This window comes from Pristiophorus japonicus, chromosome 15 (genome assembly GCF_044704955.1).
Source record: "Pristiophorus japonicus isolate sPriJap1 chromosome 15, sPriJap1.hap1, whole genome shotgun sequence".
Taxonomy (NCBI): domain Eukaryota; kingdom Metazoa; phylum Chordata; class Chondrichthyes; family Pristiophoridae; genus Pristiophorus; species Pristiophorus japonicus.
In genome coordinates this window covers 13,027,408-13,040,647 of record NC_091991.1, presented here as the reverse complement: position 1 = coordinate 13,040,647, position 13,240 = coordinate 13,027,408, and the positions used below count along the sequence as shown (strand labels likewise).

The window sequence follows — 13,240 nt, the reverse complement described above, 5'->3', positions numbered from 1 at the left end:
TTGCCCTTTAGGGAGGGAATTCCAGAGCTTCGGTCCCAGGCAGCTAAAGGCACGGCCACCAATGGTGGGGCGATTAAAATCGGGAATGCGCAAGTGGCCAGGATTGGAGGAGCGCAGAGATAGAATCATAGAATGGTTACAGCACGGAAGGCGGCCATTCGGCCTGTCGAGCCTAGGCCGGCTCTCTGCAAGAGCACTTCAGCTAATCCCACTCCCCGCCCTTTCCCTGTAGCCGTGAAAATCATTCCCTTTCAGGTACTTATCCAACTCCCTTTTGAAAGTCACGATTGAGTCTGCCTCCACCACCCTTTCAGGCCTTGCATTCCAGATCCTAACCACTTGCTGCGAAAAAAAGTTCTCTCTTATGTCACCTTTGGTTTTTTTGCCAATCACCTTAAGTCTGTGTCCTCTGTTTCTTGACCCTTCCGCCAATGGGAACAGTTTCCCTCTATCTACTCTGTCCAGACCGCTCATAATTTTGAACACCTCTATCAAATCTCATCTCAACCTTCTCTGCTCCAAGGAGAACAACCCCAACTTCTCCAGTCTATCCACGTAACTGAAGTCCCTCATCCCTGGAATAATTCTTGTAAATCTTTTCTGCACCCTCTGAGGCCTTCACATCCTTCCTAAAGTGCGGTGCCCAGAATTGGACACAATACTCCAGGTGAGGCCAAACCAGTGTTTTATACAGGTTCATCATAATTTCTGCACTCTTGTACTCTATGTTTCTATTTATGAAGCCCAGGAACCCGTAAGCTTTTTTAACCGCTTTCTCAGCCGGCCCTGCCACCTTCAACAATTTGTGCACATACCCCGAGGTCTCTCTGCACCCACTTTAGGATTGTATCCTTTAGTTTATATTTCCTCTCCTCATATCTTTTGTACCAAAATGTATCACTCTGCACTTTTCTGCATTAAGTTTCATCTGCCATGTGTTGGGGGGTTGTAGGAGGTTGCAGAGAAAGGGAGGAGCAAGATCGAGGGATTTGAACACGAGGATGAGAAGTTTAAAAATCGAGGTGTTGCTAGACCAGGATCCAATGGAGCGAGCACGGGGGCGATGGGTGAACAGGACTTGCTGCAAGTTAGGATACAGGCAGCAAACATTTGGATTCACGGAGGGTGGAAGGTGGGAAGCCGGCCAGAAGAGTGTTGGAATAGTCGAATCTATGGATGAAAGCATGGATGAAAGTTTCTGCAGCGGATGAACCAGATCAATTTCTGATCTGTGCTAGCACCATCTCGGGCAGCAGTGAGCATCACAGCTGGCCTGTGCTCTCCTGAAACTAGGAGAGGGGATGGCGACAAACAGCTGGGTTTCTGCTCCTGACTGCGTCCGAGGCAGACTTCTGTCAACAAATTCAGGGCTATAAGAAATATACCAAGAGAACACTGGATCGGCGGGCTAGATAGGCTGAAGAGAACGCTACGGATAGGAGGGCTAGATGGGCTGAAGGTCTTATCCTGCCTGAGACTTAGGAAATGTCATTAAACAGAGTCAAAGTGACGTCAACTCACCATGAATTAAGAAGCTGCCGACTTCATGAAGTCTAAGACAATATGAAGTCTTTTCAAAGGAACGGAAAGCAAGTTATTGCTTTAGTCATGTTGTCATGGCCAAGTGCGGGGACTATTTTAATTGGCTAACTGGAATCTGCTGTTGATTGGTGGCAGAATAGGTTACTATGGGAACATCTGTTGCGTTGCGGAGCGGAATTATCCGCAATGTGCAAGGAAAACAGCTTCAGGACTTTAAACATCGAAGCTGCTTTGTTTTGCTCATACAGGGAAATCAAATAGCCCAATAAAAAAACATCACACATGCTGCCCAAGGTAACCGTGTATAATAGAGAGATCGAAATATTGACATATTTACCCAGGGGGTACGTCACAAGGGACTTGTAAAAGTGAAAGCTGGAGACTAAGATAGTGCTATCAAACTGGCTGGATGAAAGGGTATTATCACGCTTTATAAGATATTAGAAAGAGGATTTATCAAGTTTAAACTCCAAAAGGAAATGATGCTAGTTAGTCAACTTGTTTTATCAACTTGCTAAATTTAGCTTTTCTATTAAAATCATTGGTAAAAGGATCCAAAGTGCTATTGACACCTGCTTCTGAAATATTAACCTGCACAGGATTAAACTTTATCCTTAATGCAAATGCACCTTAAAGGGAAGTACACTAATTATATATATAATTTATGAAAAAGAGAAAACTTTAACTGCCAGAAATCAAACAAAAACAGAAAATTGTGAAAAACAGGCAAAAAAACCACAGGTTAGCGTTTGGGGTGGAATCGCTTCAGAGCTTCATCCGTCCTGACAGAGACTTCACTCAGCATCTGAAAAGATGTCTGGACAGGACCAGCTAATGTTTCAAACATCGACCCTTGGTCAAAACTGCAGGGTCTCCATCTGAGACATGATCCCATCTGCCGTGTAATTCCAACACTCTGTTTTTAATTCAATTTGAATATAGAATCGGACAGGTTTGGTCCAGTCGCAAGATTCGCAGCCACTTACACAGCCCATGCTCACCAACTATACCAGGAGAATAGCGCTAATCGTTTACCATCACCGCAGGAGCCAATTATACAGGCACCGCTTCGAACATATTAAATCACAGCAAAGAAGCCCTTTTATACAGATAGCATTCATTCCCAAGCCACCATAAGTGTCGGGGTGTGACTGATCCAATTACTGGCCTTCGGGGCTGCTAACGTTTAACGTGCGAGAGTGAATGGGAACAGGCTGAAATCCCAGCTTCCGATTGTGCCACAGGGGAGAAACGAAACCGGCGTGAGGATGGTAGACGGTAGTGTCCCGGATCTGAACACGGGGCTTTGCTGCACTGTTATAGCGGTTTAATCAGTTACAAATCCCCTCTGTGTACAAAACCCAGCCAACAGTTTACACTGCGAATCCTCTGGAGGACATCCGGGACCAATATTTCTTTCCTACAACCTATCCCACAGAATTTACAGCACAGAAACAGGCCAGTCGGCCCAACAGGTCTGTGCCGGTGTTTATGCTCCACACCAGCCTCCTCCCACCCCTCTTCATCTCACCCCATCAGCATATCCGTCTATTCCTTTCTCCCTCATGCGTTTCTCTAGCTGCCCCTTAAATATATCTACGCTATTCACCTCAACCACTCCCTGTGGTAGCGAGTTCCACATTCTCACACTCTTTGGGTAAAGAAGTTTCTCCTGAATTCCCCATTGGATTTATTAGTGACTAGCTTATATTTATGGCACCTAGCTCTGGTCTCCCCCACAAGCGGAAACATCTTAGAAACATAGAAAATAGGTGCAGGAGTAGGCCATTCGGCTCTTCGAGCCTGCACTGCCATTCAATGAGTTCATGGCTGAACATGCAACTTCAGTCCTCATTCCTGCTTTCTCACCATACCCCTTGATCCCCTTAGTAGTAAGGACTACATCTAACTCCTTTTTGAATATATTTAGTGAATTGGCCTCAACAACTTTCTGTGGTAGAGAATTCCACAGGTTCACCACTCTCTGGGTGAAGAGGTTCCTACGTCGACCCTATCAAATCCTTTTGTAATTTTAAAGACCTCTAGAGAAAGACTGCCAGCCTGTTCAATATTTCCTGATGGGTAGAACCTCTCAGTTCTGGTATCATCCTAGTAAAACTTTGTTGCACCTTCTCCAGTGCCTCTGATGGTCTTACAGTTCACTGGTGGGTGGGCGAATCACGTTAAGAGCAGCGCGCCCGCTCTAAGCGGTGTGCACCATATAAGCAAATACACAACTCGGCGGCCCCAGCCTGGCGCAATGCTTACAGGCACATGGGTAAGTACAGTCGATGCGAGCAGCTCCCTCGCCTCTTCCATCTTGGTTTTCTTCGGTCCTCCCCACATTCTCTGCCTGCGCACTTTATTCCCAATGTACTTCAATGCCTGCAAGTCAGAGGGAATGAGCTGAGCCATGCTGAATGAAATAATATTTCACAATCGTGCTGCTAGATTAATTTGACATGAGAAATATCCCTGCATTGCTAATGTTTAAATAAAAATAGATCGTCTCAAAGCACACACCAAACAGTTAACCATGTGCAAACCTTTCACTTACTAAACTTTCACTGTTGTAAAATCAAACTTTGCAAGTGATGAAGTAAGTCAGTAGCACTGACTGAGGACCATAGCATTGTGACACATTGCAAGGTGCTGGGACTGGTTTTGCTCAGTTTTGTTAAATCATTGTTAAAATATTTAATGAGCAAAAACAAAGAAACACGCACTCTTGTATTGGGACCAGGAATCGGCGTTTGCACTGGGTTTGGACAGCTGGCTGTATGGCCAGATACACAAGGCAGGGTCGAAACACATGCACTCAAGAGACGGGGGTTTATTTCTGTAAAAGGCACACCTGCATCTGTGTGAAGATCTGAGCCTTCTGACACTCTTCCAGACTGGGAGCGAAGGCAGACATCACGGGGTCCTCCGTCCCAATCATCTGTACAATCTCCTGATCGCTCTCTACCCCCATGGCCTACAATAGGAGCGACAGACAAGAAATATTAGCATTTGCAGTCGGCACAGTAACATTTGCTTATGCTAATGAGGTATTGTTGGCTGCATGAATTCAGAGCCGCGATTGGTGTTTCTCTCACACTTTGTGCCATCTGGCTTTGGCAAGGAAGCACTATTAGACTCAATTCCCGATGCCTTCAAGATATCCACAAATTAATAAGGGTGCATGTGTAGGTTATGAGAGGTCTCGTATTCACTGTTCAGGAAACAACATTTCTGTCTCGGCCGTAAATCAAAATGTTCTATTTAACATTGAAGGACGCGAAGAATAAAACGGGAAAAAGGCACAAATCACCCATGATTGAATCGGGTCCAACTTGACTCTCAGAATCTCAGCATCAAAGTGAAAACCACAAGATCACAAGTTTAAAGATTTTTCAACATGTCGAGAGGTGTTGATAGAGTAAGTAGAGAAAAACTACTCCCTGTGGCGAATGGGTCAATAACCAGAGGTCACAGATTCAAAATTATTGGAAAAAGATCTAGAGGGGAGAGGAGAAGAGTGTTTCTCACTGAGTTGTCGGGATCTGGAACATTCCACCTGAAAAGGTGGTGGAAGCTGATTCCATCAATAATTTGAAAAGCGAGTTGGACGGGTATTGGAGGATGAGGAACTTAGAGTTACCGACACAAAGCGGGGGATGTGGGACTGAGAACGACTGCTCTTTCGAAGAGCCGGCACAGACACGACGGACCGAATGACTGCCTCCTGTGCTGGAAGATTCTGTAAAGAGTGGTGTGCTAGAATGCTCTTTTAGTTCTGTTCCTCAATTCTACACAATGGTAAAAAGATGGAGCGAACCACTCTCCTAATTTCCCTAAACAGGGCTGGAGCACTCCAGTGCCAAGCGATGCTTTACACGCTGCCCGATTATTAAAGCTGGAAGCAAACAGATTGGAGGATTGCAGCATAACTGCACGTTTTAAACTGCCGTTGTTGTCAAGTGCACAAATTCACACTGAACTAACGACAGCTCTGGCCAATTTTCCAGTTAATCACTTAGAATTAGATGTCTTATACTCTTATTTACACCAATTTACTCTAACTGTAGCAATGAGGTGAAACTCAGGACAGAGCAGCCAGTGTCCCTGCTCTCAAGTGCAGATCATTTATTTCAATCACTAGGTGCCGGACCGACAAACTGCTGATCAGAAGCAGCATTAAGTTCTGTTCATTCTCAGTCAACCCACATGAAGTGCCACAACACACACTGAATGCTCGAAGGGAACATAAACTTGGTTTGTATTCCCTCGAGTTTAGAAGGTTAAGGGGTGACTTGATCGAGATGTTTAAAATGATAAAAGGATTTGATAGGGTCAAGAGAGAAACTATTCCCTCTGGTGGGGGTAGTCCAGAATATGGGGGCATCACCTTAAAGTTAAAGCCAGGCCGCTTGGCTGGGAAATTAGGAAGCACTTTTTCACACAAACAGTAGTGGTAATCTGGAGAGCAACAGAATTAACGTTTTGGGTCTGAGACCTAACGCATTAACTCTGTTTCTCTCTCCACAGATGCTGCCTGGCTCGCTGAGATTTCCAGCAATTTCTGTTTTTATTTCAGATTCCAGCATCTGTAGTATTTTGCTTCGGTATTAGTGCAATTGTGGACTAGTGCAATTAGTGCCAGTTGTCGTGGTGCACATTGGTACCAACGACATAGGTAAAAAAAAAAGGGATGAGGTCCTACAAAACGAATTTAAGGAGCTAGGAGCTAAATTAAAAAGTAGGACCTCAAAAGTAGTAATCTCGGGATTGCTACCAGTGCCACGTGCTAGTCAGAGTAGGAGTCGCAGGATAGCGCAGATGAATACGTGGCTTGAACAGTGGTGCAGCAGGGAGGGATTCAAATTTCTGGGGCATTGGAACCGGTTCTGGGGGAAGGTGGGACTAGTACAAACCGGACGGTCTGCACCTGGGCAGGACCGGAACCAATGTCCTCGGGGGAGTGTTTGCTAGTGCTGTTGGGGAGGAGTTAAACTAATATGGCAGGGGGATGGGAACCAATGCAGGGAGACAGAGGGAAACAAAAAGGAGACAAAAGCAAAAGACAGAAAGGAGATGAGGAAAAGTGGAGGGCAGAGAAACCCAAGGCAAAGAACAAAAAGGGCCACTGTACAGCAAAATTCTAAAAGGACGAAGGGTGTTAAAAAAACAAGCCTCAAGGCTTTGTGTCTCAATGCAAGGAGTATCATAAGGTGGATAAATTAACTGTGCAAATAGATGTTAACAAATATGATGTGATTGGGATTACGGAGACGTGGCTCCAGGATGATCAGGGCTGGGAACTCAACATCCATGGGTATTCAACATTCAGGAAGGATATAATAAAAGGAAAAGGAGGTGGGGTAGCATTGCTGGGTCAAGAGGAGATTAATGCAATAGTTAGGAAGGACATTAGCTTAGATGATGTGGAATCTATATGGGTAGAGCTGCAGAACACCAAAGGGCAAAAAACGTTATTGGGAGCTGTGTACAGACCTCCAAACAGTAGTAATGTTGTGGAGGGCATCAAACAGGAAATTAGGGGTGCATGCAATAAAGATGCAGCAGTTATAATGGGTGACTTTAATATGCACATAGATTGGGCTAGCCAAACTGGAAGCAATACGGTAGAGGAGGATTTCCTGGAGTGCATAAGGGATGGTTTTCTAGGCCAATATGTCGAGGAACCAACTAGGGGGGAGGCCATCTTAGACTGGTGTTGTGTAATGAGAAAGGATTAATTAGCAATCTCGTTGTGCGAGGCCCCTTGGGGAAGAGTGACCATAATATGGTGGAATTCTGCATTAGGATGGAGAATGAAAGTTAATTCAGAGACCATGGTCCAGAACTTAAAGAAAGGTAGCTTTGAAGGTATGAGGCGTGAATTGGCTAGGACAGATTGGCGAATGATACTTAAGGGGTTGACTGTGGATGGGCAATGGCAGACATTTAGAGACCGCATGGATGAAATACAACAATTGTACAATCCTGTCTGGCGTAAAAATAAAAAAGGGAAGGTGGCTCAACCGTGGCTATCAAGGGAAATCAGGGATAGTATTAAAGCCAAGGAAGTGGCAGACAAATTGGCCAGAAATAGCAGCGAACCAGGGACTGGGAGAAATTTAGAACTCAGCAGAGGAGGACAAAGGGTTTGATTAGGGCAGGGAAAATGGAGTACGAGAAGAAGCTTGCAGGGAACATTAAGACAGATTGCAAAACTTTCTATAGATATGTAAAGACAAACGTAGGTCCCCTGCAGTCAGAATCAGGGGAAGTCATAACGGGGAACAAAGAAATGGCAGACCAATTGAACAAGTATTTTGGCTCGGTATTCACTAAGGAGGACACAAACAACGTTCCGGATATAAAAGGGTTCAGAGGGTCTAGTAAGGAGGAGGAACTGAGGGAAATCCTTATTAGTCGGGAAATTGTGTTGGGGAAATTGATGGGATTGAAGGCCGATAAATCCCCAGGGCCTGATGGACTGCATCCCAGAGTACTTAAGGAGGGGGCCTTGGAAATAGCAGATGCAGAGTGTCATTTTCAAACATTCCATTGACTCTGGATCAGTTCCTATCGAGTGGAGGGTAGCCAATGTAACCCCACTTTTTAAAAAAAGAGGGAGAGAAAACAGGGAATTATAGACCGGTCAGCCTTACCTCAGTAGTGGGTAAAATGATGGAATCAATTATTAAGGATGTCATAGCAGCGCATTTGGAAAGAGGTGACATGATAGGTCCAAGTCAGCATGGATTTGTGAAAGGGAAATCATGCTTGACAAATCATCTGGAATTTTTTGAGGATGTTTCCAGTAGAGTGGACAAGGGAGAACCAGTTGATGTGGTGTATTTGGACTTTCAGAAGGCTTTCGACAAGGTCCCACACAAGAGATTAATGTGCAAAGTTAAAGCACATGGGATTGGGGGTAGTGTGCTGACATGGATTGAGAACTGGTTGTCAGACAGGAAGCAAAGAGTAGGAGTAAATGGGGACTTTTCAGAATGGCAGGCAGTGACTAATGGGGTACCGCAAGGTTCTGTGCTGGGGCCTCAGCTGTTTACACTGTACATTAATGATTTAAACGAGGAGATTAAATGTAGTATCTCCAAATTTGCGGATGACACTAAATTGGGTGGCAGTGTGAAGCTGCAGAGCGACTTGGATAGGTTAGGTGAGTGGGCAAATGCATGGCAGATGAAGTATAATGTGGATAAATGTGAGGTTATCCACTTTGATGGTAAAAACAGAGAGACAGACTATTATCTGAATGGTGACAGATTAGGAAAAGGAGAGGTGCAACGAGACCTGGGTGACATGGTACATCAGTCAATGAAGGTTGGCATGCAGGTACAGCAGGCGGTTAAGAAAGCAAATGGCATGTTGGCCTTCATAGCGAGGGGATTGGAGTACAGGGGCAGGGAGGTGTTGCTACAGTTGTACAGGGCCTTGGTGAGGCCACACCTGGAGTATTGTGTACAGTTTTGGTCTCCTAACTTGAGGAAGGACATTCTTGCTATTGAGGAAGTGCAGCGAAGGTCCACCAGACTGATTCCCGGGATGGCGGGATTGACCTATCAAGAAAGACTGGATCAACTGGGCTTGTATTCACTGGAGTTCAGAAGAATGAGGGGGGACCTCATAGAAATGTTTAAAATTCTGACGGGTTTCGACAGGTTGGATGCAGGAAGAATGTTCCCAATGTTGGGGAAGTCCAGAACCAGGGGTCACAGTCTAAGGATAAGGGGTAAGCCATTTAGGACCAAGATGAGGAGAAACTTCTTCACCCAGAGAGTGGTGAACCTATGGAATTCTCTACCACAGAAAGTAGTTGAGGCCAATTCACTAAATATATTCAAAAGGGAGTTAGATGAAGTCCTTACTACTAGGGGGATCAAGGGATATGGTGAGAAAGCAGGAAGGGGGTACTGAAATTGCATGTTCAGCCATGAACTCATTGAATGGCGGTGCAGGCTAGAAGGGCCGAATGGCCTACTCCTGCACCTATTTTCTATGTTTCTATGTTTCTATGAACACTCTTCTCCCAAAAGGCTTTGGGGTGCTGGGAGTCTATTCAAATTTTGAAGACTGGGATTGCTATATTTTTGTTGAGTAACGGTACCAAGGGATATGGAGAAAAGGCAGGTAGATGGAGATGAGGTACAGATTAGCAACAATCTAATTAAATGGCAGACCAGCTTCAAAGGGCTGATGGCCTCCTCCTGCTCCTATGAAAGAAACGGATACCATTTGTATAAAGTGCACCTTCCAACAGCAGATCATTGACTGGCAAAAACGGACATAGGAAAGACTAACGGAATGTTGGCCTTTATCTCAAGGGGTCCGGAATACAAGAGAGGAAAGTTATGGTTCAATGCGTCAGCCGTGGCTCAGTGGGTAGCACTCTCACCTCGGAGTCAGAAGGTTGTGGGTTCAAGTCCAGGGGCTTGAGCACAAAAATTAGGCTGACAGTCCAGTGCAGTGCCGAGGGAGCGCTGCACTGTCGGAGGGGCAGGTCTTTCAGATGACACGATAAACTGAGGTCTGCCCTCTCGAGTGGACGTAAAAGATCTCATGGCACTATTTCGAAGAATACCCGGTGTTCTGACCAATATTTATCCCTCAATCAACATCACAAACAGATTATCTGTTCATTTTCAGATTGCTGTTTGTGGGAGCTTGCTGTGTGCAAATTGGCTGCTGCGTTTCCTATATCACAACAGTGACTATGCTTCAAAAAGTAATTTATTGGCTGTAAAGCGCTATGGGATGTCCGGTGATCGGGAAAGGCGTTATATAAATGTAAGTCTTTCTTTTACAGGGCCTTGGTCAGACCTCATATGGAGTACAGCTGTCAATTTTGGGTCCCGCACCTCAGGAAGGATATATTGGCCTTGGAGGAGGTGCAGCGCAATGGGATTCACCACAATGATACCCGGGCTTAAAGGGGTTAAATTATGAGGAAAGGTTGCATAAATTTGGGTTGTATTCCTTTACGTGTAGAAGGTTGAGGGGTGATTTAATTGAAACATTTAAAATGACAATTGGGTAGATAGAGAGAAATTATTCCCACTAGTGGGGAAATCCAGAAGGGGGCGTAACCTTAAAATTAGTGTTTTAAAATTAAGCGCCTTGAGATTTTTTACTATGTTAAAGGCGCTATATAAATGCAAGTTGTTGTTGTATCCAAGAGTGAAATCAGGAAGCACTTTTCCCCAGAGGGTAGCGGAAATCTGGAACTCTCTCCCCCAAAAGGCTATGGATGCTGGGGGTCAACTTGAGCTTTCAAGACTGAGATCATTGACTTTGGTTAGGTAAGGGTAGCGAGGGATTACGGATCAAAGGCGGGGAAGTGGGAGTCGAGGTACAGATCAGCCATGATCGAATGGAACAGGCTTGAGGGGCCGAGTGGCGTACTCCTGCTCCTATTGGGCACTTCTCAGCAGCCCATGGTGAAAAGTGACTGCCACCTCCTAACGGCAGGTCCTGGAGTGACACTGGCAGCAATCTGGTACAAGTTTGAAATCCAGTCCGTGCCAGCTGAAGGAACCAGCACGGTCTGAAATGGTTACCGCACAGGTAAAGTTAGAAATAAAATGTCGTGTTAAAAAAAATGTTTCTTTTTTTTTTTAATTTGAATGCAAAAAACAGACCAAATCTGAAAAGTTTTAGTCTCAAACAAATGAGGAAATAATAATCCATTTTACTCATTGCAGCAATTTTGGAGGATCAAGGTAATCAAAACCAGAGTTAAATGGAACGGAGACACTGGTTTGGGAAGCGGCTTTGACATCTGCCCATTTAACGCATTGCAGCGGGCACGACAGTGCCAAGTATGAATTATTTTACAATTTCTCAACTAGTGCCAGGCTGCTTAGCAATAACAAGAGTCCGCTTTCTGAAGCCAGCTTGAAACGAAGAGAATGCTAAACTGGTTTGGTGGGGTCTCCGCAGAAGCTGGCCCTGCAGGGTGGCAGGCAGCAGGGGCAGCTCATTGTGGCATCCAGATGGTCCTGAAACGCTGCTTGTACTGGCTTATCTGGAACTCTGCCACGTTAATACAAGTCAGGAAAAAGTCCCACAGAAGCTCTCAGCACCACAAGCAAGGACGGATTACCCTGCGTGAGAGAGTGTTCACAGTGACTGGGGGCAGATGGGTACGTGTCAAAATTTCATACTAATAGTAAGTATCTTGTACCGCCATGGAATTTTGGCAGATACTTACATAAAAGAGGCAATCTTATAAAACTGACCAATTCAAAATGATAGTAAATTTGTTTCTCTGAACCAGTTTTCACTGGAACAGGTTATAAAGGTTTTTGCTGCAGGAAGAGAAAAATAGCAAAACTGCAGAAAAGACTCTGACCAACAGAAGTTTTATTATCTGCACTTGAGGTGTCAGTCCTGGCTCAGTGGGCAGCTATCCCGCCTCGGAGTCAGAAGGTCGTGGGTTCAAGCCACACTCCCGACCGAAACTTGAGCACAAAATCTGACACTCCCAGTGCAGTACTGAGGGAGTGCAGCACTGTCGGAGGGGCAGTACCGAGGGAGCGCCGCACTGTCGGAGGGGCAGTACCGAGGGAGCGCCGCACTGTCGGAGGGGCAGTACCGAGGGAGCGCCGCACTGTCGGAGGGGCAGTACCGAGGGAGCGCCGCACTGTCGGAGGGGCAGTACCGAGGGAGCGCCGCACTGTCGGAGGGGCAGTACCGAGGGAGCGCCGCACTGTCGGAGGGGCAGTACTGAGGGAGCGCCGCACTGTCGGAGGGGCAGTACTGAGGGAGCGCCGCACTGTCGGAGGGGCAGTACTGAGGGAGCGCCGCACTGTCGGAGGGGCAGTACTGAGGGAGCGCCGCACTGTCGGAGGGGCAGTACTGAGGGAGCGCCTCACTGTCGGAGGGGCAGTACTGAGGGAGCGCCACACTGTCGGAGGGGCAGTACTGAGGGAGCGCCACACTGTCGGAGGGGCAGTACTGAGGGAGCGCCACACTGTCGGAGGGGCAGTACTGAGGGAGCGCCACACTGTCGGAGGGGCAGTACTGAGGGAGCGCCGCCCTGTCGGAGGGGCAGTACTGAGGGAGCACTGCCCTGTCGGAGGGGCAGTACTGAGGGAGCACTGCCCTGTCGGAGGGGCAATACTGAGGGAGCACCGCTCTGTCGGAGGGGCAATACTGAGGGAGCGCTGCACTGTCGGAGGGGCTGTACCGAGAGAGTATGGATGAGACAAACTGAGGCCCTGTCTGCTCCCTCAGGTGGATGCAAAATATCCTATGCCCACCATCGGAAGAGGAGCACGTGAGCTCTACCTGGCGACCTGGCCAATATTTATCCCTCAACCAAAGGCTCCAAATGAGCCAATCTCCTCTTCCTCCCATTACTTTTGCCTTCTTTCTCCTTCAATTCGCTTTATTTTCACCTGCTGTGCATCTTTTTTAATTAATTTTTATATTCAGTGAAATTCTGCTGCATGGAGAGGCCACTGGGTATGGGAATAGAACAGCAGTGACAGCGCAGGGATCGAGTTACCCGATCGAACCTCACCAAGGTTTAGAAATGCTTCATAAGAAGAAATATTCACCGATTTGCTGTGCTTCAAATTGCAGTCCCATAACTGTGGGAGAAGCTGTGGGAACTACACAACAAAATCCAGGGAGAGACTGTATGACAGCTTTAATAAAAACATTCACCACACAGGCAGTAAAC

General features: G+C 46.3%; 1 protein-coding gene across 2 annotated transcripts in view; it reads right to left on the bottom strand.

Annotated features, from left to right (window-relative positions):
- The window catches only part of polr3b (polymerase (RNA) III (DNA directed) polypeptide B), a 98,218-nt gene that overhangs the window by 61,839 nt on the left and 23,139 nt on the right, over positions 1-13,240 (bottom strand). For both annotated transcript variants that reach the window (XR_011596724.1, XM_070900170.1), the window contains exons 10-11: positions 4,397-4,519; positions 3,811-3,927 (exon numbers count right to left, since the gene is read on the bottom strand). Coding sequence is in view for 1 of the 2 variants with exons in the window: in XM_070900170.1 (XP_070756271.1) it covers positions 3,811-3,927; positions 4,397-4,519 (240 nt within the window). In the remaining variant the exon portion in view is untranslated. The remainder of the gene's footprint in view (positions 1-3,810; positions 3,928-4,396; positions 4,520-13,240) is intronic.